The sequence below is a fragment of the Trichomycterus rosablanca genome, chromosome 21 (genome assembly GCF_030014385.1).
Source record: "Trichomycterus rosablanca isolate fTriRos1 chromosome 21, fTriRos1.hap1, whole genome shotgun sequence".
In the NCBI taxonomy this organism is placed as follows: domain Eukaryota; kingdom Metazoa; phylum Chordata; class Actinopteri; order Siluriformes; family Trichomycteridae; genus Trichomycterus; species Trichomycterus rosablanca.
Window position 1 is genome coordinate 21775357 of NC_086008.1, and position 20359 is coordinate 21795715.

Consider the following 20359-nt stretch of genomic DNA (forward strand, 5'->3'; position numbering starts at 1 on the left):
CGCTACTGACTAGTCCTTTAGAATCACAGCATTTGCAATTAGAGTCGTTGTAACCTTTAAAAATACTCCAGAGCTCTTTTGTCCAACTCTGTGCTGGCCTCTATGCCACAAAGCAAGATGACTGCTTGTGCTGGCCGGGATCCAGTAGGAAAAACTGAGTCTGAACAAAAGGGGTCATTAACTGGTCAAGCTGCTAACCAGTCCTCTGGATTTAATGCTGGTCTCTTGTACTCATATTTGTGGTTCGAGTCGTCATAACCTGCCGGGCTCTGGGTTTGTGAGAGACCTTCAGATGAGGCCCACAAATCCAGATGACTGCTTGTGCTGGCCGGGATCCAGCAAGGAAGAAAAAGGAATGGGTCTGAACAAAACGTGTAGCCCAAGCTGTAAAGGTTTGGATTTATTTTAACTGACCACCTTCTCCCGGTCAGGACGATCCACTGATCGTTGGTGTTGCCTGGACGGAGGGACCGCTGATGCCGGTTTGAGCCTGTGATCTCACGGAACTGAACGATATCTGCCGACAGGAGCTTTATTGATCTGGAAAATCATTTGTGTGCATCCGTCTTCGTTAAGCGGGTCGGCGGCGGCGTTATCGCCTCGGTGTTTGCGCATCTGCTCAGTAGCGGGCCGGAGTAAACACGCCGAGCCATGAAAGTGACAAAGCGACGCTTTACCGAGGACGCCGGCATTCGCTCCCCCATCTCCCACGATTCTCATTTCCAAAAGCATCTGCCGGCCGAACGAGGGAAGATGAATCACCGATCAGCGGCGCTGTACCGAGGGTCCCACCATTTTTCCTCTTTTTTTTACTGAAATTCTTCCTCCAGAGCGATTTATCAGGAATCGTAAAAAACACGAGAACTAAATGGAAACAACAAGAAAAAAAACGAAACGTTTCCACTACAGACTGAATTCATCAGGGAAAAACACCTCAGCCTCGATTTATTTATTTATTTATTTATTTATTATATTAAAGAGCGAGTGTCTCTGGGAGAACTGCGCCTCACACCCTCATCAGTCTCCAGGACCTCGTTATTTATTTTTAGGGAAATGGGTCGTCCGGCAAACCGGAACACAAAACCGATTGATCCCGACTGTTCCGGTTCTTCACTGTAATTCATCACAACCGAATCGTTTGTCGTTTGTCGTCTCTGTGCCGTCGTCGTTTGACCTTTTTTCCTTTAGTCCACATATTTATGATGGAGCTGTGGTCAGGACTCCGACCAGTAAAAGTCAAACCAAACTATTACAGCAGACTTGGACCTGCACTGTACCGTCATGTCCTGCGGTTTGACCTCATGTTTTTCGATGTGACGTCATGTCCTCCGGTGTGATTTCATGTCCTGTGGTGTGACGTCATGTGCTATGGTGTGACATCATGTCCTACGGTGTGAGGTCATGTCCTGCGGTGTGACGTAATTTCCTGCGGTGTGACATCATGTCCTGCGGTGTGACATCATGTCCTGCACTGTACCATCATGTCCTGCTGTGTGACGTCATGTCCTGCGGTGTGACATAATGTCCTGCGGTGTGACATCATGTCCTGTGGTGTGACGTCATGTCCTGCTCTGTACCATCATGTCCTGTGGTGTGACATCATGTCCTGCGGTGTGACATCATGTCCTACGGTGTGACGTCATGTCCTGCTGTGTGACGTCATGTCCTGCATTGTGACATCATATGATCACAAATTATTGGTTGTATTCAGAAGGATGTAAGGTCGCAGTCCCGGGGTCGTGTGGTTATGAGAATGAACACCAGGCTGAGCATCATCAGTCGTTGGCTTGATGAGACCTGATCGGACAGCGTCGCTTGTCGCCTCGTCGGGGATCAAACGTCTGGAAGTTTCCTCTGAAGATCACAAAGACGAAGCTCAGACGCTCGATACGCCGCCGAACATCCTGAAAAGAAGAAGAAACACGGCGGTAAGCCGATTGATCTGCGTCCGGGGCGCGCGGGTTAATTAAATGTGAGCCGTAATCCCCAAACAAAATATCGAGCACGGCGGAGTGGGCGGAGAGGAGTCGCTCCGTCAGATGTTAAAACGACGATCGATACGCCGCGATCGGGGAATATCTGTCAGAACAGGCCGAGCGGACGGGATGGAGAACGATCGGCCAGATTAAAGAGCCGCGGCTCGGGATGAGGACGCCGCCGCCCGGCATCCGTAATGAGCTGCGGTGGACCGCGGGTCACTCCGGAGGTGCGTTTTGCCGGAGGCTATAACAGCCAGAAAGAGCGGATTAGTATAAATTAGCTTCCTGTGAGACGGTCGCTAGTGTGATGCTACGTCGGTGAGCGTTTTTATTTCACTTCCAGAACTTAAAGTTTTGCTCGACCTCACGCTGTTCAGTTCAACGTCAAAGAACGAAGACGTGAACCAGAAGGATCTAAAACCCAGTCGTCCCGGGGCCATGTGATTACGGGAACGCAAGGCACCAGTTTAAAAGCGGTCCAGTGTCGAGATTTGATGGTTTTCAGACCGGCGCCACGTCCAGGCACCACACAGAGGAATGGAGCTGTTTGCCTTTATTATGAAAGTCATATTATGGCAAACACGACAGCCCTCGATCATCCAGATGAAAGAAATGAAGCGGCGCTTCAGGGATAAGAACCTTGGGGGTTTATTTTGGGTCCCTGAGTGAACGAACAACTCCGTCTTGCTAACGTTGGAAAGCAAAAACCCAAACTGTCACCTTACACCAAGAGGAAAAGCGTCCGGATGGTCATACTTGATCCAATAGCCATTAAAACAAGGTCTGCTATAAATTCTGGCAAGAAGAAGGTGCACTCTTTGGCGCCCTTACCCACTGTTCCACCAGGTGGTGCCAGGCAGGCTTCAGGCCCACTGAACAACGATCAGGATGGCGCGGTTACCATTGATATGGTGGCAATGTCATTAATAACGAGCCGACTGCGCCGGTTGTCTAGTCACGTCCCATTCCGCACCCTGCGCCCCTGTGCTAAATGTGCTCCTGGTTATAGCGTTAAGCATCACACAACTGCAGCCCGATGCCCTCTCCGCGCCCTTTCGCGCAGCTAAATAAGCTGTCAGGCGGGTTCAAAAAATCAGCAGCACGTTGCGTGGAATGCTAACGTCACGCAGGCTGCGGCGTTAGCTCTTTCAACCGGAGGAAACCTGTCTGACCCGTCTGACGGGAGCCGGAAAGATGAACGACGACCTCGTGACGGCGGCTGTTAAACTATCCGAGTCGCCGCGCCAACCCCGACACGTTTTTGTTTATCGGCCTAATTAACCTATTTTCTGTGAGGCGGCATCTCTAAATCACTCGGCCCATCTGTTAGCTCGCGGAAGGCGGCGTCTCCACTCCTGCGTCGCCCGTCGGCGGTGACGATCCGTCAGCCATCACTCTGATTCATGAGCGCGCCCGTCTCTCTCTCTCGGCGTATTAGAGTCGCGGGTCTCGAATCCAGAACTCTCTGGAATGCAGAGTCGATTCATTAGCATGAACGCTCGGGCTATCAGTTAGCCCCGCAGACGCTCCCCGCTCCTGCTGATGACACGGAGCCGGGAACGATCACGCCGGAGCTCCTGTCACCTGGGATGAACCATGCTGGAGCGGTTCCATCACCACCAGGGTTCCTGATGGTGGGACGTGGAGACACTTCAATCTTGTAGCTCCACAGTTGGCTGGTTTTCATCATCAAACACACAAACTGAGATAACTTAAAATAACTGTAGGTACTGGACTAGTAATCAAAAGGTTGCTAGTTCCAAGCCCCCCTACTGCCAGGTTGCCACTGTTGGACCCTTGAGCAAGGTCCTCAACCCTCAATTGCTTAGACTTGCTTAGGCTTTAGATAAAATCGTCTGCTAAATCTTTGAGGTAAGTCTGTTTATGGGAATTTGTGCCCATCCAGGCCATTGATTGATTGATCAGTCAATTCCATTTAGGTCAGGGCTCTGCACAGGTGCACAGTCATGCTGGAACGGGACAGGGCCTTCCCTTAACTGGTGCTACAAGTTTGGACATGATTTATTACACCTGTTAGCACCTGTCGTGGCTGTAATTTGAAGGGGCGTCCAAATACTTTTGTCCATCACATAACGCTGCTATAAGAAAATAATCAATACCAGGTGGTGTGATGGAGGCTGTGAGATCGACTCTAAACGCTCATCATATTGTATCAGAAGATTTCAGCCCCCCCAAACACATACACACACACACACACTCACACACTCACACGCACACACTCCTCCATCCACGGCGATAAATGAACAGCCTGCCATGACAGATTTTCTCTGTTCGTCCTGCAGATGTTGCCGCCGCCGCCGCGCGCTCATAAACCGCTTTAATTTCGTAAAGCGTTCCCGCTCGCGTCCTCATCCATATTCATCGGCTGCCAGGAGAAATCTGCTGCAATTAAACAGAGCCGTCATTCACACTCCGAGGTGGAAAAGTTGTGTCGGAAACGCGGCGGCCGGGCCCGATAATTACCGCCCACCTGAACGCCGAGCGCTCCTCGTTAAATCAGGCCTGCAGGAAGCAAGACAACGGTCGGGGTTTAGAACGAGACTCGCCACGGTTGGATCGAGGAGCGACCTGCTCTCCAAAGGGGAGAGATTCTGGACGTCGCTCTAGTAGCTGTTCTTTAAGGAGATTCCATTTAGCTGCAAGATCATCGGTGAGGCTGAGAACCAGAGTTCACCTGGACTCACATGTGCTTTCTCTTGCACTCCACACATTTGGATCCTATAACTTAGTTTGGACCGAATCTTTACACTCAGCACTGTGGATCCTAGAAAATACAACCCAAAAGTCAGAAATTTATATAAACAGCATTTGTGCTGTTTTGGTGACTGAAAACACTATGTTTGCTTGTTGCAGAATACAGAACAGTGTTCCTCTCCATTAACGAAAAGTAGGCAGATGTGGAACGTGGAACACACAATAGAGTTCAGAGTGGGGGGTAATAAAGAGCCCAGCCAAAAAAATCAGGAATATTTGGGCGTTATTATTTTAGAATGACACTTCAGTTCCGTGTGTAACTTCAATTTGGGGAAAAATATTAGAGATATTAGTAGGAAGAAGGTTTGGATGCTTCTTAAGGAGTATTTATTGACAAATAAATAAAATTAGGAGGTTTCTTATGAGTTAATTCACCAAATTAATCCAGTAAAATCCCTTCTTGTGTGAAATGTAGGGTTTCCATTCATGTACCCTAAATTCTGTGGATAACTAATACATGATATTGTCAGCTGTATTCTGAACTTTATCCATAATACATTTGTACTTTGTTTTGTAATTGTTTTATTTGGGTTTACAGACTCCCAAAACGTTTTAAAGAATAAATATTTCTTGTGTAATTTAGTTCATTGGCACATAAATGTTCTACACACATAAAGTAAACCTAGTTTTTTTTTATCACTTTATTAAAGATGTAGAGTTTTATGTGAGAGATTTATCTTTGTCCTGTAATAAGAAAGTTATAAAAACGTGGAAATTTTGTGTTGATTTTGGTATTTTATGTAAATAATCTTGTTTATCATTTTGTAATTTATTTTTGTTTCGTTTAGTATACTAATATTTCTCTGTGGATGCTTATTTTACTATAATAATACATGCACTTTCTTTTATTACATGTCATGTGTTTTATTTACTTTATTTGACTGTTATTAATATTTTATTTATTTTTTGTTTCTCTCCCCGGCTAATATGTTGTTGTTGTTGTTAGCATAGCGCTTCATTGGCGCTGCACGTCTATTTAATCAGAGCGGGTGTGGAACAACATCGCCCCCTGGTGTTCACAACTACACACACACACACACACACACACACACACACACACACACACACACACACACACACACACACACACAAACACACGTGTTTAATGCTAACAGAACAATAATGATAGTAAAAAGAAGAAGCAGAGCAACAATTATTCCTGCTTCAATTGTAAAATATCACTTTTTAAAAATGAGAAGTGCCTGAAATCTCCAGCTTCCTCTGGATTGTTTGGTTTATGTTTGAATAGATGCGGGTGGAAAGTTGATGAGATCAGTCTGTGTATAAACGTGTTTCAGATTCTGTACTAGTGAGTATTACATTCAGTACTAAAATATTACATTCAGTACTAACAATATTACATTCAGTACTAACAATATTACATTCAGTACTAAAATATTACATTCAGTACTAACAGTATTACATTCAGTACTAAAAATATTACATTCAGTACTAAAAATATTACATTCAGTACTAAAATATTACATTCAGTACTAACAATATTACATTCAGTACTAAAAATATTACATTCAGTACTAAAAATATTACATTCAGTACTAAAAATATTACATTCAGTACTAAAAATATTACATTCAGTACTAACAGTATTACATTCAGTACTAAAAATATTACATTCAGTACTAAAAATATTACATTCAGTACTAACAATATTACATTCAGTACTAAAAATATTACATTCAGTACTAAAAATATTACATTCAGTACTAAAAATATTACATTCAGTACTAACAGTATTACATTCAGTACTAAAAATATTACATTCAGTACTAAAAATATTACATTCAGTACTAACAATATTACATTCAGTACTAAAAATATTACATTCAGTACTAAAAATATTACATTCAGTACTAACAATATTACATTCAGTACTAACAATATTACATTCAGTACTAAAATATTACATTCAGTACTAAAAATATTACATTCAGTACTAACAATATTACATTCAGTACTAAAAATATTACATTCAGTACTAAAAATATTACATTCAGTACTAACAGTATTACATTCAGTACTAAAAATATTAAATTCAGTACTAACAATATTACATTCAGTACTAAAAATATTAAATTCAGTACTAACAATATTACATTCAGTACTAAAATATTACATTCAGTACTAACAATATTACATTCAATATTACATTCAGTATTAAAATATTACATTCAGTACTAATATTAGATAGTGCAGCAGTGTCTGATTAGGACGAGATGTTAGGGTTAATTGGCTGGCTGTTCCTTGGAGACTGCAATGCACAAAACACTGATATCTAATTTATATAAAATATTTTATTTATTCTTTTCTATTTCATCATCGTCTTCAGTTTTCTTACTCGTATTCTCAGCTACCACCAGAAGTACCAGTAGCACCAGAAGTACCAGTAGCACCAGAAGTACCAGTAGCAACCGGCTAGCAACGTAATATCAACAGCCTGAGACACAGCAGCAACATTTCAGCAGCAGCACGAGCTATTAATGACATAACCTGGCTAAGTTTTCAAAGTGGCTAAGTGGGTAATACTGTTGCCTTACAGCAAGAAGGCCCTGGGTTCGATCCCCAGGTGGAGCAGTCCCGGTTCGGGTCCTTTCTGTGTGGAGTTTGCATGTTCTCCCTGTGCTTGTGTGGGTTTACTCTGGGTGCTCCAGTTTCCTCCCACAGTCCAAAACGTGCAAGTGAGGTGAGCTGGAGACACAAAATTGTCCATGACTGAGTTCGAACTGATGAATCTTGTGTAATGAGTGACTACCGTTCCTGTCATGAATGTAACCAAAAGTGTAAAACATGACGTTACAATCCTAATAAACAAACAAACAACATTAAAAACCCTGGACACAATAAAATACAAACACCACTGTGAGAAAAAATAACTACACCCTAGCTTTAAAACTGGTTTAACCACCTTTAACACTCGTTTTGTTAGCTTAGCGCTTCACATCTATTTAATCAGAGCGGGTGTGGAACAACATCGCCCCAAGGTGCTCAGACTGGTGTTCACAACTACACAACCCCCCCCCCCCACACACACACACACACATACACAAACACATACACACAAACACGTGTTTAATGCTAACAGAACAATAATGATGGTAAAAAGAAGAAGCAGAGCAACAATTATTCCTGCTTCAATTGTAAAATATCACTTTTTAAAAATGAGAAGTGCCTGAAATCTCCAGCTTCCTCTGGATTGTTTGGTTTATGTTTGAATAGATGCGGGTGGAAAGTTGATGAGATCAGTCTGTGTATAAACGTGTTTCAGATTCTGTACTAGTGAGTATTACATTCAGTACTAAAATATTACATTCAGTACTAAAATATTACATTCAGTACTAAAATATTATATTCAGTACTAAAAATATTACATTCAGTACTAAAAATATTACATTCAGTACTAAAAATATTAGGTAGTGCAGGAGTATCTGATTAGGACGAGACGTTAGGGTTCACATCGAAAACCAAGGACACAGTAAAGTACAAACACCATTGTGAGAAGAAATAACTACACCCTGGCTCTACAACTGGTCTAACCACCTTTAACAGCAACAAGTGCAACTAAATGGATCAAATCAGCACCTCAAAAGTTCACCATTAAATGTAACACCAGCAGCAGCATTTCAGCGTAACACCCATGATTCAGCAGCTTCCACTTCATGGCAGATAAATTATTGGTGCTTCTTGTGCTGTGTGTAAAAGTTTAGGTTTTCTTTACAGACTGTGGCATGAGACCACTGTTACATACATGATAACCAACCAGGTATTGAGAGGCCAAGCCACGAAAATTACACAACACTAGAAGTTTCTACATCACAGAATTAATAATTAAAATGTTCTGTATTGATATTTTGACCCAACAGATTTTAAGAAAGGTTTTTAAATAAAGAATGATGTGTCATTATCATTTGGTTTTAGGAAAAAAGTTGCAGAAAATGGCCAAATGTATGTGGACACCCCTCCTAATGATTGAATTTAGGTGTTTAGTCTATCAAAGTGTTTCTGCTTTTTTTTTTACTTTGTTTATTAAGAATTTCAAAAACAAACTTCTTCACTTCGTCGCCTTCCGATGCATTTTTCCAGCATCGTACCGACTTTTAAACACCGTCAGCAAAAAATGTGTTTGGTTGAGCTCGTAGCCACTGATGCGTCACTGCTTTAACATCATCATCACATGAAAATCTTCTTCCTCTTAAAGCTTCTTTTAGCGTCCAAAAAGGTGAAGATCAGACGAAACTAAATCCAGACTATACCCGTCTCTCAGTCTCTCAGACACGACTGATTACTCCTCCTCCACCCTCACCGAGCAGAACCACAATATAAAAGTGTGTAAACTTTAAAGATCCCTCGTAATTGTTTGTGTAAATAACAGGAAAATGTGATACACCAGGTGTGTCTACAGCAAATATAATAACGTCAGCAAACTAATCCGTTGAAGGTGGTAATGCTGGTCCAGCCACGTTTAGTGTGTCAAAGGTTTAGTAGGTTAGTTTTTACTACAGTAAGCTTTAGTTACACAACCAAACAAACATTTCATAGTAGTCAGTAGTGCAGGAATTGTTTAGATGTTTGTAAAGGAGTAAATTCTTCACCTGTTCTCAGAGTGAATTCTGTTGAGATGATCAGATGAAATGTGACAGCCACCAAACTGCAGACCCGCCAACATCAGAAGCCGGGGGTCTTTGTCTTGCATGTCAGCCTCTAAGCTCAGACAAATATGAGTTTAGCATCAGGGAATAAACCTTGGCAAGAGACCACTGTTCCACTGTAGTTTTTAATGAATACAGTCAAACCCGACCTATTTTTATGGGCTCGTAGGCAGATTAACACTGTAACGATCGACTGAGGTTTCGGCTCATTGTGTGGATGAAGACAAAAGCAGGCTGGCTCCTTTCTTGCATGAGCTTATTCCACTGTTTGATTGACTGTGGACGGTTACACCCATGTTTCAGCAGCTTCTAATTCATACCAGACCATTATTCTTTAATACCAATCTGCAAAGTTTTACAGCTTCTTTCCCAAACCTTTAAACAGAGCCAGAAACTGTGGCACTGCCACCACGCTGCCTAGGGACACGGACGTTGTACGATTCCCCACCGTCTGGTCTTATGTGGTCTGATGTTAAAGCCAAAACTTCTTTCTGTTCTGTAAGAAGTACACTGTCGAATCACATGATTATGACCACTACCTACTTTCGACGCCTGCAGTGTGTTGCTCATGATGGAATTCACGTTTGGTGAGCTGGCTCAGTGGGTATGCAAGGTGTGGAAGGCACTCAAATCAACCAATTTGGGTATTAATCCATCCCTACAGATCATGTACAGGATGGGATCTTCCAGCGGCATGATGCGACACGTCACGCGGCTAGAAATGTCCAACATTGGTTGGAAGAGCATGACCCAGACTTCCAAGTACCACGCTGGCCCCCTAATTCCCCAGACTTGAGTATCTGTGGGAGCAGATGGCTCCAGATACCTGTAAGAACACACCAGGACCTTATTGAGTCTCCCGTCTAGGCCAGTGTTAGTAGGTGCCCAAACTGTGCTAACTGATGCAACTTGCATTTGGAGCAAAACTGTGATTTAGAGTGTTCATCAAGTGAAAACCTAAATGCTTTCTTATATTTTAGATTCACTGTGTGTGCACCACTTACCACACCTTTTTTAAATGGAACAAATGTATTTATGTTAGAACTGTGTAATGTGGATTAAAGGGACAGATCATAGTTACACCACATTCCAAACCCATCAGCTGTTTTTAATGTAGTTTCTATTAGAATGAGGTTGCATTTCTTGAATGTAGACATTCCAGTATAACCTTATTCATAATTGTTCATTGCAGGAGGCAACCAAAATAACGTTTAATCAGAGGTGCGTCATTATACCAAATGTTTAAACAGGGGTGTGACCAAACTTCCAGAATATAAGGCGATATGCTAAACGTATTGCTCTTATTTTGCTCTTCCATATTATCTGAAAGGTAAGTCAGAATTTAATGATAAACCATCACTATAAATTTTGTTGTATATTCATTTCCTTTGCATGTATAAATTCTAATAAATTATTACAATATTTTAGCATTTTGTTTGTTATCAGTGTACAATTTAACCATGTACATACACTTATAAGTGACGTTTTTCTTTCTCCTTGTTTTTTTTTTTTTTTACAATTTACATTCTCCCGTTTATGTCTCTCTTTTTTTCTTAAATGTAAAATCTGTTGCAACTTGAATCATTAATTTGGATTAATTTGATAATGCAGGAAATTCTGTTATTGTTGTGCTTATTAAATAAGACTAGTTTGACTGCACCTATAAAAAGTACATGGAACAGTGGTCTATTGCCAGGATCAGACTGGTTTTAGTCAGCGTATCAAGTTGCTTATAAACAATTAAAAAAGAAAAGAAAAAAATGCTTTAGTTAAATTGTCTCTGAGTTAGAACGTTTTCAAAACATTTGCAGAAATCATTGAAATGTCCAAACTGTCATGACCTACGAGTCCCTTGCATATATTTAGCCTAAATAAATTTATAATAATTCATACATGCGCCCAGGATGAGTTGGTGTCCCATTAATTTTAAACAATCTTTTTTTAGTTTGTTTTCTTTCTGACTCAGGGTGAGACTTCAGGATCAAGCAAAGATAAATCATGTCATCAGAAAAGGTAAGGATGTACAAAAGTGAAACCATAAAGTGATTCGACATTGCTTTTTTTTTATCACCAGTTTTATTAAATTTGATGCAATTAATTGTATGTGTTTATTATTTGTACCTTGCAATAAAGAACATTAAGTATGTAAACTATGTGCATGTAGTTTATTTTTAAATTTAAACATTTATTAAATTGTGACGTCAGAAGTTAGATTTATCAGTATTGGCACACTCTTCACCAGTCTTTGATGCTGTTCTTTAACATTGTTGTTGGGTGACTTTATGCCACTCATGGTGTAAAAATGGTGTTTGTTTGCTTCACCATTCATCAACCAAGAACAGAAATGACAAGGAAACAAAACAAACAGAGTGACAGCGCTTTGGTGCAACTGCCAGCTACTCAGTCCACCACTCAGACACAGGCCAAGCATTCACCAGAAGAACAGACAGAGGAAATAATAAAGAGTATCACAAAGTCTATGGAGTCTATCTGTGAATAAAATGAACAAATATTTCTTATAACCCTACTAATAATGATTCCTTTTTTACTTCTCTTCCTTTAGAAAAGTGAAGCTGTGGATGAGTACAAGGTGAGAAGATTGTAACTGCACTACCACTGAAATATGTTCAGTTCTTTGATGTTTAAGTCCTTTCAGTTACAAATGCACATACCTGCAGACTTTAATGACTGGTACAAACCTTGGCAGTGGCATCATGGGTGTGAATTACAAACAGAGACACAAATAATTGTAATTATTTATTGTAATGAATTCAGTTCATCTCAATCACAGATCTTTAACGACTCTGTCCATGGCCACATCAAGATGGATTCTGTGCTGCTGGAAATCATCGACACTCCGGAGTTTCAGCGCCTGAGGAACATCAAGCAGCTTGGTGGAGGTTATTACGTCTTTCAAGGAGCTTCTCACAACCGCTTCGAGCACTCCATCGGGTAAAGTCACTCATGCTTTTATATGAACAGAAAATTATGTTGAACGCCATCAATTATTGAAAAATGTCCTAATAGTTCTATTTTTGTCAGGGTTAATAATTCTTTAGCACTTTATTCTACAACGTTTTATTTATTCCAGTGTGGCTCATCTGGCCGGGCAGCTTGTACAAAGTCTGATGGAAAACCAAGAGGACTTGGGTATAACATACAAAGATAAACTCTGTATCCAGATTGCAGCGCTGTGTCACGACCTGGGTGAGTTATTCAACACACACTGTTTAATCATCACAAGGGTTTAAATCATGTTTCATTTATTTATTGGTCTGACCAAGAGAAAGGAGGTCAAATTAACACAACCTGCACGTTTTAAATGTTTACCACCAAGTTTAATAACAATATATATATATTTTATATATGGATAGATATTATTTATGTAAACTGATTTTGTGTGACGTCTTTTTCTCATATTAAGGTCACGGCCCTTTCTCACACTTGTTTGAGGATTTTATGAAGAGGACATCAAAGGTAGTTTTATTAAGCAATGTACTGAATTTTATGTGTAAAACCAAACAGTTTTTTGTGCCTTGAAATTTAAATATGATGATTAAAAGGTTATGACTGTGGATTATGTGATTCTTAAAATTGAAATTGGTAACTGGGTCAAAATGTTAGTTATTTTAACATCACTATGTACGCTCTACAATTATACTCCAATCACATCTAATATTTATACTGTCATTAAATTATAACAAATCCCCCAGAAACTGTTGAGCTTTTTACCTAAAACCAGTAAAAGTGTGGTTAAATACACCTGTAGCATTAATACATAATGACCAGTGAACACGCTCTTAGGTAGCGCTACATGAACCTGAAGGTCACCAGAATATAAATACAGTTATTTTATTGTCAATTGTCACATTTTTACTGTTCATCTGTATTACCAGAAAAGCATTTTGTAAAATCTTTCTGAGCTACAGCTGCTGTGCCCCAAACTACACAATGCACAAAAAAGTCACTAAAAGTAACTCTTAATAGTGATGATGATAATATGATGTAGTCTGGTAGTTTACAGTACAATAAGTATTTCTCATTTTTTTCTAAAGCCTTCAGGAACAGCGGGAGGTGAAGAGAAGTGGGAGGTAAGATTATTATGTTTTTGGGTTTTTTTGTAACACAGTATTCAGTTTATTCTGTATATTTTACTGTTATACTGTCACCTGATGTCACAATTTAATACAAAGGATGATCTATTTTAATTCTTATTACTTAACTAATGATGTATGAGGCCAAGAATCTCAAATGTGATTATCATTGTCAAATTTTAAAACTCTACATGATAAAAGAATATTAAACACGAGGCGGAAAGCAAATTTTTATCGTGAACTAGTATAAATGATGAATAATTTCTTTAGGCCGCTCCTGTTAGTGGACGCCACAGTGGATCATTCACCCACACATTTGGTTTGGGACAGTTTTTATGCTGGATGCCCCTCTTATTTATCCTGGCCTTGGGTCTGGCACTGAGAGAGAACGATTTGTAGCCTCATCACCCCAAACTCCAATGATTGGGCTTTATAATTGTGAAAAGCTGTGATCACTAATGATTTTAAATCTCTTCTTGTGCAACAGCATGAAAAACAATCGATCATCATGTTTGATCACCTGATTGCTAAAAAAAAGGAGAAGCTGCAGGAGAAGATGAAAAGTATTGGTAATGGAAAGGAGTTTACACAAGAGGATTTCCAGTTCATCAAGGATCTCATTTCTGGCTCAAAACCGAATCCTGTAATTATACTACTTCTTCTATTTTTTAATGTACCACCACCACACAAATAAATAATGTTATCCAACACCTATCACTCTTGTGTCCACTAAATACATTTATTTAGTAAAATAACTTAGCTAGTTAAAATTAGAAAAACTTGATCTGGGAGGGGCTAGAACGCCATTTTAAGGCTCTGGGACGCCACTGAGTTACAGTGTGAGTGCCATTACTTTTTTAATCTTAGTTATCTCCCAGTCTATTTCTAGACAGTTTCCCAAATGACCTGCTTCTTGCAACAACCAGCACCAACCGAGGAGAGGAGAGCCTAAACTGTCCGCACACCCTCCAACATGCGCTGTAGCCAGGCAGTGACGGAGCCTCACAGACAGCATACAGAGACACTTATGTGTTCAATAATACTAACACTCCTAGTGCAGGCAATATATCACTAAGATTTTTTTTTTTTTTTTTTAAGTTAAGGGGGGCAAATAAGGGAACAATTACTATGAAACATGTTTTGGCTCATTTTAAAAGTATAAATATTTAAAAACAAGATTTCTAAATAAATATGCAATGTCTCTATTTTAATATTTGTAGTTAAAATTCTATTAGTAAATGTGTAATGTGCTGTTTTATGAATAATTAACATTAATTGACAATAATTTTATATTAGTAAAATTTTTAACATTAGCGAATTTTTAACTGAACAAGTTTTTAGGTCAGGAGATTGTAAGGAGATTTATAATTGCAGTAGCACAGAATTATTGTGTCTGTTGTGCATGACCTGCTACTGAGCTCAGTTTCTAGTTGCCCCACGTGTAGCCAGTTATGCTTAATTAAATTTTCAGCTAACTACATTTTGTTTCGCCCTGCAAACACAATTCTGTTTCACACCATCAACAAACACATTACTGTTATATATCAACACCACTACACAAACTACAACCTGGTGTAAATCTGATGTTTTATTTTATACAGTGGCCGTATAAAGAAAGATCAGAAGAAAAATTGTTCCTGTTTGACATTTTGGCCAATAAAACCACAGGGATCGACGTGGATAAAATGGATTATTTCAGTAGGTGAGTAGTGTTTTATTTCTTACTGAAAACTGATCTGTGTATCATTAATCGTACTAAATATAATTGTAATTATTACAGGGATTGCCTCCATCTTGGGATGAAAAACAACTTCTCCCATGAGCGCTTTGTGATGTTTGCACGAGTTTGCAAAAATGAAAAAGGAATTAATCAGATCTGCATGAGAGACAAGGTAAACAATAAAAACATTCTGTTATGAACCATGTGTGGAGGTTTAATAAAAAATAATGTTGCACTTTTTCTTTTATTTACCCCAGGAAGCGCTCAACATGTACGAAATCTTTCACGTTCGCTACCTGCTTTACAATAATGCCTGCCATCACAGGGTTACAGAGGCAATTCAGACCATGTAAGTTCACCTTTAAAATCATACTGAACTCACATGGGTGGTTTACACGGCTTTTGTTTAGATGGTCTTTTATCCTAAAAAGCTGGTGGGCTGGTGTACAGTTGTAAGAAAACACATGTAGGTAATTCACCTGTATTTACCATCAAGAACAGATTTGTCACTAACCAGGGTTGTGTGATTTTATTTAATGGCCACCAAGGAAGCATCAGGGAAACTCACACTTCATCATCACATTAACTTTTGGAGAAGTAATTAATTTAGAGATATGCCCATTAACATGTTTGAACATTATAACTCTATGTTATTTTAGTTAGATTGTTAGAACAGTTAGAACATAAACTGTTTCCCTTTTGTTATGACTTTTTAAAATAAAAGTAATAATTGTAATTGTACTTTATTAATAAATCGCGGAATCATTTACAGAATTTTATATATATATATATATATATTTCTTTCTAGGATTGTTGATGCACTGCTGGCAGCAGACAATCACTTCGAGCTAGAAAAAAGTCTTAAGATCTCTGAGGCTGTAAAGGACCCTGAGGTCTATCTGAGATTTACAGGTTCTCACTTCATTTATTAGTATAAAAATACTTTTTAACTGCTTTTTAATATCAGATGTTGGTGTTGGTGTTGGTGTTTTTGACATTCATTTCTTTATTTGTACAGACAACATTCTACAGGACATCATGCGCTCTTCAAATCCTAAACTTGAACCTGCGAAGAAAATTATTGAGAGAATTGAGACTCGTGATCTTTACAAGTTTGTTGGAGGAGATAAATTTGACCCTGAAATCATTGAAAGTTTTAATACTGATGAAGAGTGGAAGGTTTTAACACATTTTTAAATCTTGAGTGCACTTATAAATAATCAACGTTGCCACGCTTTGTGATGTGAAGCTGTGTGTGTGTGTGTGTGTGTGTGTGTGTGTGTGTGTGTGTGTGTGTGTGTGTGTGTGTGTGTGTGTGTGTTTCTAGAAAATTGTGAAGAATTGGCTTCAAGATCTCAGTTGGCCAGAAGATCTTCAGAAAGTTGACATTAAAGACATCAGAGTGAAAGTGAGTACAGAAATGCAGTTATGTGAAGTGTTTAAAATAAAGTGTTTAGTGTTTAAGAATTAACACACTCGGACATTCACTACATGGGCATTAGTATAAGTATGCACATATCAGTGGCCTTTGTTATTTTACACACAACATTTAGTCTATAAAAGCAAACATAGTAAACAAGTAATTAATAATAGACAATTATATCATTTATTATCAGGCTTCTCTCTGAAAGATGTTTTATTTTGAAAAACCACATTCTCTTTTAATAACATCTCTGTTCCTCTTGATGTGTTTGACACCTATTTCAGTCATGTGATACCAAAAATCCCACAAGCAGCTAAAATGAGCAAAAAAACAAATGTCTTTGAAGAGCAACTTTCATTGCAGCAAAAAAGCTCAGGGTTCACACTGATTTTCTATCACTGGTGAGCAGTATTGTTATGCACTTTGTGTTTTTATAGGTTCTAGCAAAAATAGGTTGGGTACCGCTGATATAGACTATCACTAAATGTCACCTTTACAAGTCAGTCGCCCTGACCAACTTCGCTGCAGTTTGTTTTTATTTGTTCTTTATTAATTACTAACTCTGTGTTTTTTTATATTACAGAGGGCCAAATTAAATTATGGAATGGACAAGGATCCCATTGAGAAACTCCTATTCTACAGAAAAAACAACAAAGACAAAGCAGTAAAACTGGAAAAAAAGGAGGTAAGTCCAACCAAAACTCTTATAACTTCACTTGTTTTACGGAAGTGTAGATGTAAATGACTTTCAAAATAAATTAATTCTGTGAAATTTGCTCAGTTTTTATACGTGTTTTGTGTGTTTGCAGATCTCACACCTTCTGCCAGAAAGATTCGCTGAAATGAAGGTCATGATGTTCTACACCGGACCAAATCAAGAAATCCTTACCACACTGAAGGACAATTTAGACAAATTCTGGATGAGAGTAAACCTCTGCCGCATGTGCCAAAAAAAACTAAAACATCCTAATGAGAATAATGAGTAATAATGAGAACCACATTAAGAGAAAAGAGTTTGTGTGTGTGTGTGTGTGTGTGTGTGTGTGTGTGTGTGTGTGGGTGGGTGGGTGGGTGGGTGGGTGGGTGGGTGTGTGTTGGTGATGGTTGGTTGTAATTGGTAGAATAATGTTTATATATTTTATCACCTATTATAAAGATTGCTGTTTGATTTAAATGGAAATAGGGTAACAAAACAAAATCATAATTAATATAACCGATCTCCTTACAAATATTAACGTGAGCCTTAATAATGAAGTTAATAAATCTAGGCCACGGCATGGGAACGAAATAGAGATGAGTGTAATTTTTAAGATTATTTTTTAGATTTTAGCACGAGGAGTGGAATCAACTTAAGCTTTCAATCAGCTGGTTAATTTATATACAACTCCAATTCCAAAAAAGTTGGGACAGTACGTTAAATGTAAATAAAAACAGAAAGCAGTGATGTGTAAATTGTCTTAAACAGCTTTTGCGTTGATGCCTATTTCACATTTCAAAAAAGTTGGGACAGCAGCTGAATAAGACTGGGGAGTTTGTGGAACGATCAAAATACCTGTTTAAATAGACTTGATCATCAGCAAGTATGGTCGAGGGTTGCATGTTTTGCAATGCATGATTGCAAGGAATTTAGGGGTTTCACCATCTACAGTCCATAATATTATTAAAAGATTCAGAGAACTGGGACAATTGTGCACAAATGTAAAGCTTAAAACCCAATATTGAATGCACTACATATAAACACACGTGGCAACTAATGAAACCAATGAATACAAGTCAACATCTTCTGGCCTCAAGTTAGTCTGTGATGGTCCAACAAATCTCTGTTTTCAAATTGTATTTGGTAATATTAAACGTCTTGTTCTTCAAAAGAGAAAAAAGTAAAGTTGGTGTTTGTAGTTTCTAACACATTACAGAACATTGTTAAAGGAAAGAAGATGTAACACAGTGGTAAACAATCACAACGTTCCAAAGTTTTTGAAATTCTTTGCAGCCATCAAATTTTACCCCGCTCGTTTTTAACATTTATTATTTCGGCTTGGCATTTTAACTTCAGTCGCAACTATTTGAAAGTGTGTTTGTGTACAGGAACATATTGTTGATTTCTATACTATTGAGGACACCATCATGTTCTGTGTGAATTATAAGAAATAAAAGGTCTGTATGAGTAAATAAACAATCCAGTGAATGAAATAAAGCATTGTGTGAACAAAAACACATGAATCTTGTTTTGTATTTGCATCACTGAGACTTCATAATTCATGTTTACAATCATGTTTACAGTCATGTACAGTGCAACACTCACAACAACAACAAAACCAAATAAAAGAGCCGCAAGCTGAGATTTCCAGGGTCCCAGCACAAATACATGAGTATGGGACGAATCCAGAAGCACCATGCCAAGTTTGATACCAGCAGGACAATCAAAGATATTCCTGTTATGGCGCCACCTAGCAATGCAGTTACACCGTATTTTTGCCACAGCCTGCGACTCTCCTGTGCTCCTGTGCTCCTGTGCTCTGTCTTTCTTAGCGCCGTTATATACCAGTGTGTGTGCTTTAAGCTCACGTGGCTCCATCCGTGTTTGTGATCCGCATCTAGTAACGACACTGTACAGAAATTTCAACATTTCTTTAATATTTAATAAAGTCTAAATTCTCTTTGGTACCACATTTGAGTTTGTGGTTCACATATTATGCAAATTAGCTCCAAATCCTGGTGGGCGAAGCTACACGGTTGAAGGCCGTGAAACAAGTCAAAGGGGAGGCAAAGAATTTTGTCATACGTCATACGGGGTTGGCTATAGCGCCACCATCAGCCCAATCGGGTCTCATTTGAGCGCCCGAGTAGCGGGAGGGAAAGGACAGATGTATATAAACCAACCTGTTGACCAAGTTTCATGTCCGAAGGTTTACAGCATTTAGTAGCAGAAAATTTTATCTAAAGCGACTTACAGTACTGTGATGCTATATTATCTAAACAATTGAGGGTTGAGGGCCTTGCTCAAGGGCCCAACAGTGGTGGGGCTTGAACCAGCGCCCTTTCAATAACTAGTCCAGTACTTTAACCCTTAGGCTACAACTGCCTACTTATGGTTTGGTCTGTGCGTTCCGTTTTATTAGAGAAAAAGAAGCAGAAGAATCCTAACAGAAACGAAAAGATTCCAGTGACACTGTCCACGGTCAAGTGAGCGTCGTGTTGTTCCCTGCGCTAGCTCGTCTGACTGTGGACAGTAAACCTCATGTTCCTGCAGCTTCTAATTCACACCTAAACTGCTGAATTTTTCTTTCAACATTAGGCGACAGTTTTTACTCAGACCTTGGTAAGAGACCAGTGTTCCATGTAACCTAAATGAGTGCAGTGGAGGCCATAAATATATAAACAACACGACAGAAGCTGCTGTGATGGTACAGAGAAGAAGATCGTGTATATGATGAAACACTGTAAACAATGACTGACTGTAATCTGAGAAGTGTGTATGAGAGTTGGGGCTGTGGAGGTTTGGGGATGCCCTGCAGGAACTCCTCCTCACCTCCCCGGCTTTATAGTGCTCATGCATGCTGGGTGCACGATCAGTGGAGCTGCACGCACGTTACTGCACGAGCTGAGAGCTGAACCGGGGGTCGCGGTTACCATGCGCGCAACCGTGCACGCGCACCGGACCTGTTCACGATTACCGGCGATAATCGGACACGCGTCTCTGTAAC

The 20359-nt window shown here is 39.4% G+C and overlaps 1 protein-coding gene across 1 annotated transcript; it reads left to right on the forward strand.

The window, feature by feature from the left end:
- The first annotated feature begins 2145 nt into the window (after nt 1-2145).
- Nucleotides 2146-20358, forward strand: LOC134335750 (deoxynucleoside triphosphate triphosphohydrolase SAMHD1-like). The gene is made up of 15 exons (XM_063018345.1): nt 2146-2206; nt 2323-2419; nt 12194-12370; nt 12510-12625; nt 12843-12913; nt 14000-14155; nt 15114-15214; nt 15293-15404; nt 15490-15581; nt 16041-16144; nt 16251-16411; nt 16560-16640; nt 17239-17340; nt 17465-17598; nt 20229-20358. The coding sequence occupies exons 1-15, from the start codon at nt 2146-2148 to the stop codon at nt 20356-20358; spliced, it is 1695 nt and encodes a 564-aa protein (XP_062874415.1).
- The last annotated feature ends 1 nt before the right edge of the window (nt 20359 follows it).

Bases quoted from the DNA above. Each gene is read 5' to 3' on its own strand.
- LOC134335750 (XM_063018345.1), top strand. From the start codon at position 2,146: ATGAGGACGCCGCCGCCCGGCATCCGTAATGAGCTGCGGTGGACCGCG. The intron at 12,626-12,842 runs GTGAGTTATTCA...TCTCATATTAAG, and splicing joins AGCGCTGTGTCACGACCTGG to GTCACGGCCCTTTCTCACAC. The intron at 16,412-16,559 runs GTTTTAACACAT...GTGTGTTTCTAG, and splicing joins ATACTGATGAAGAGTGGAAG to AAAATTGTGAAGAATTGGCT.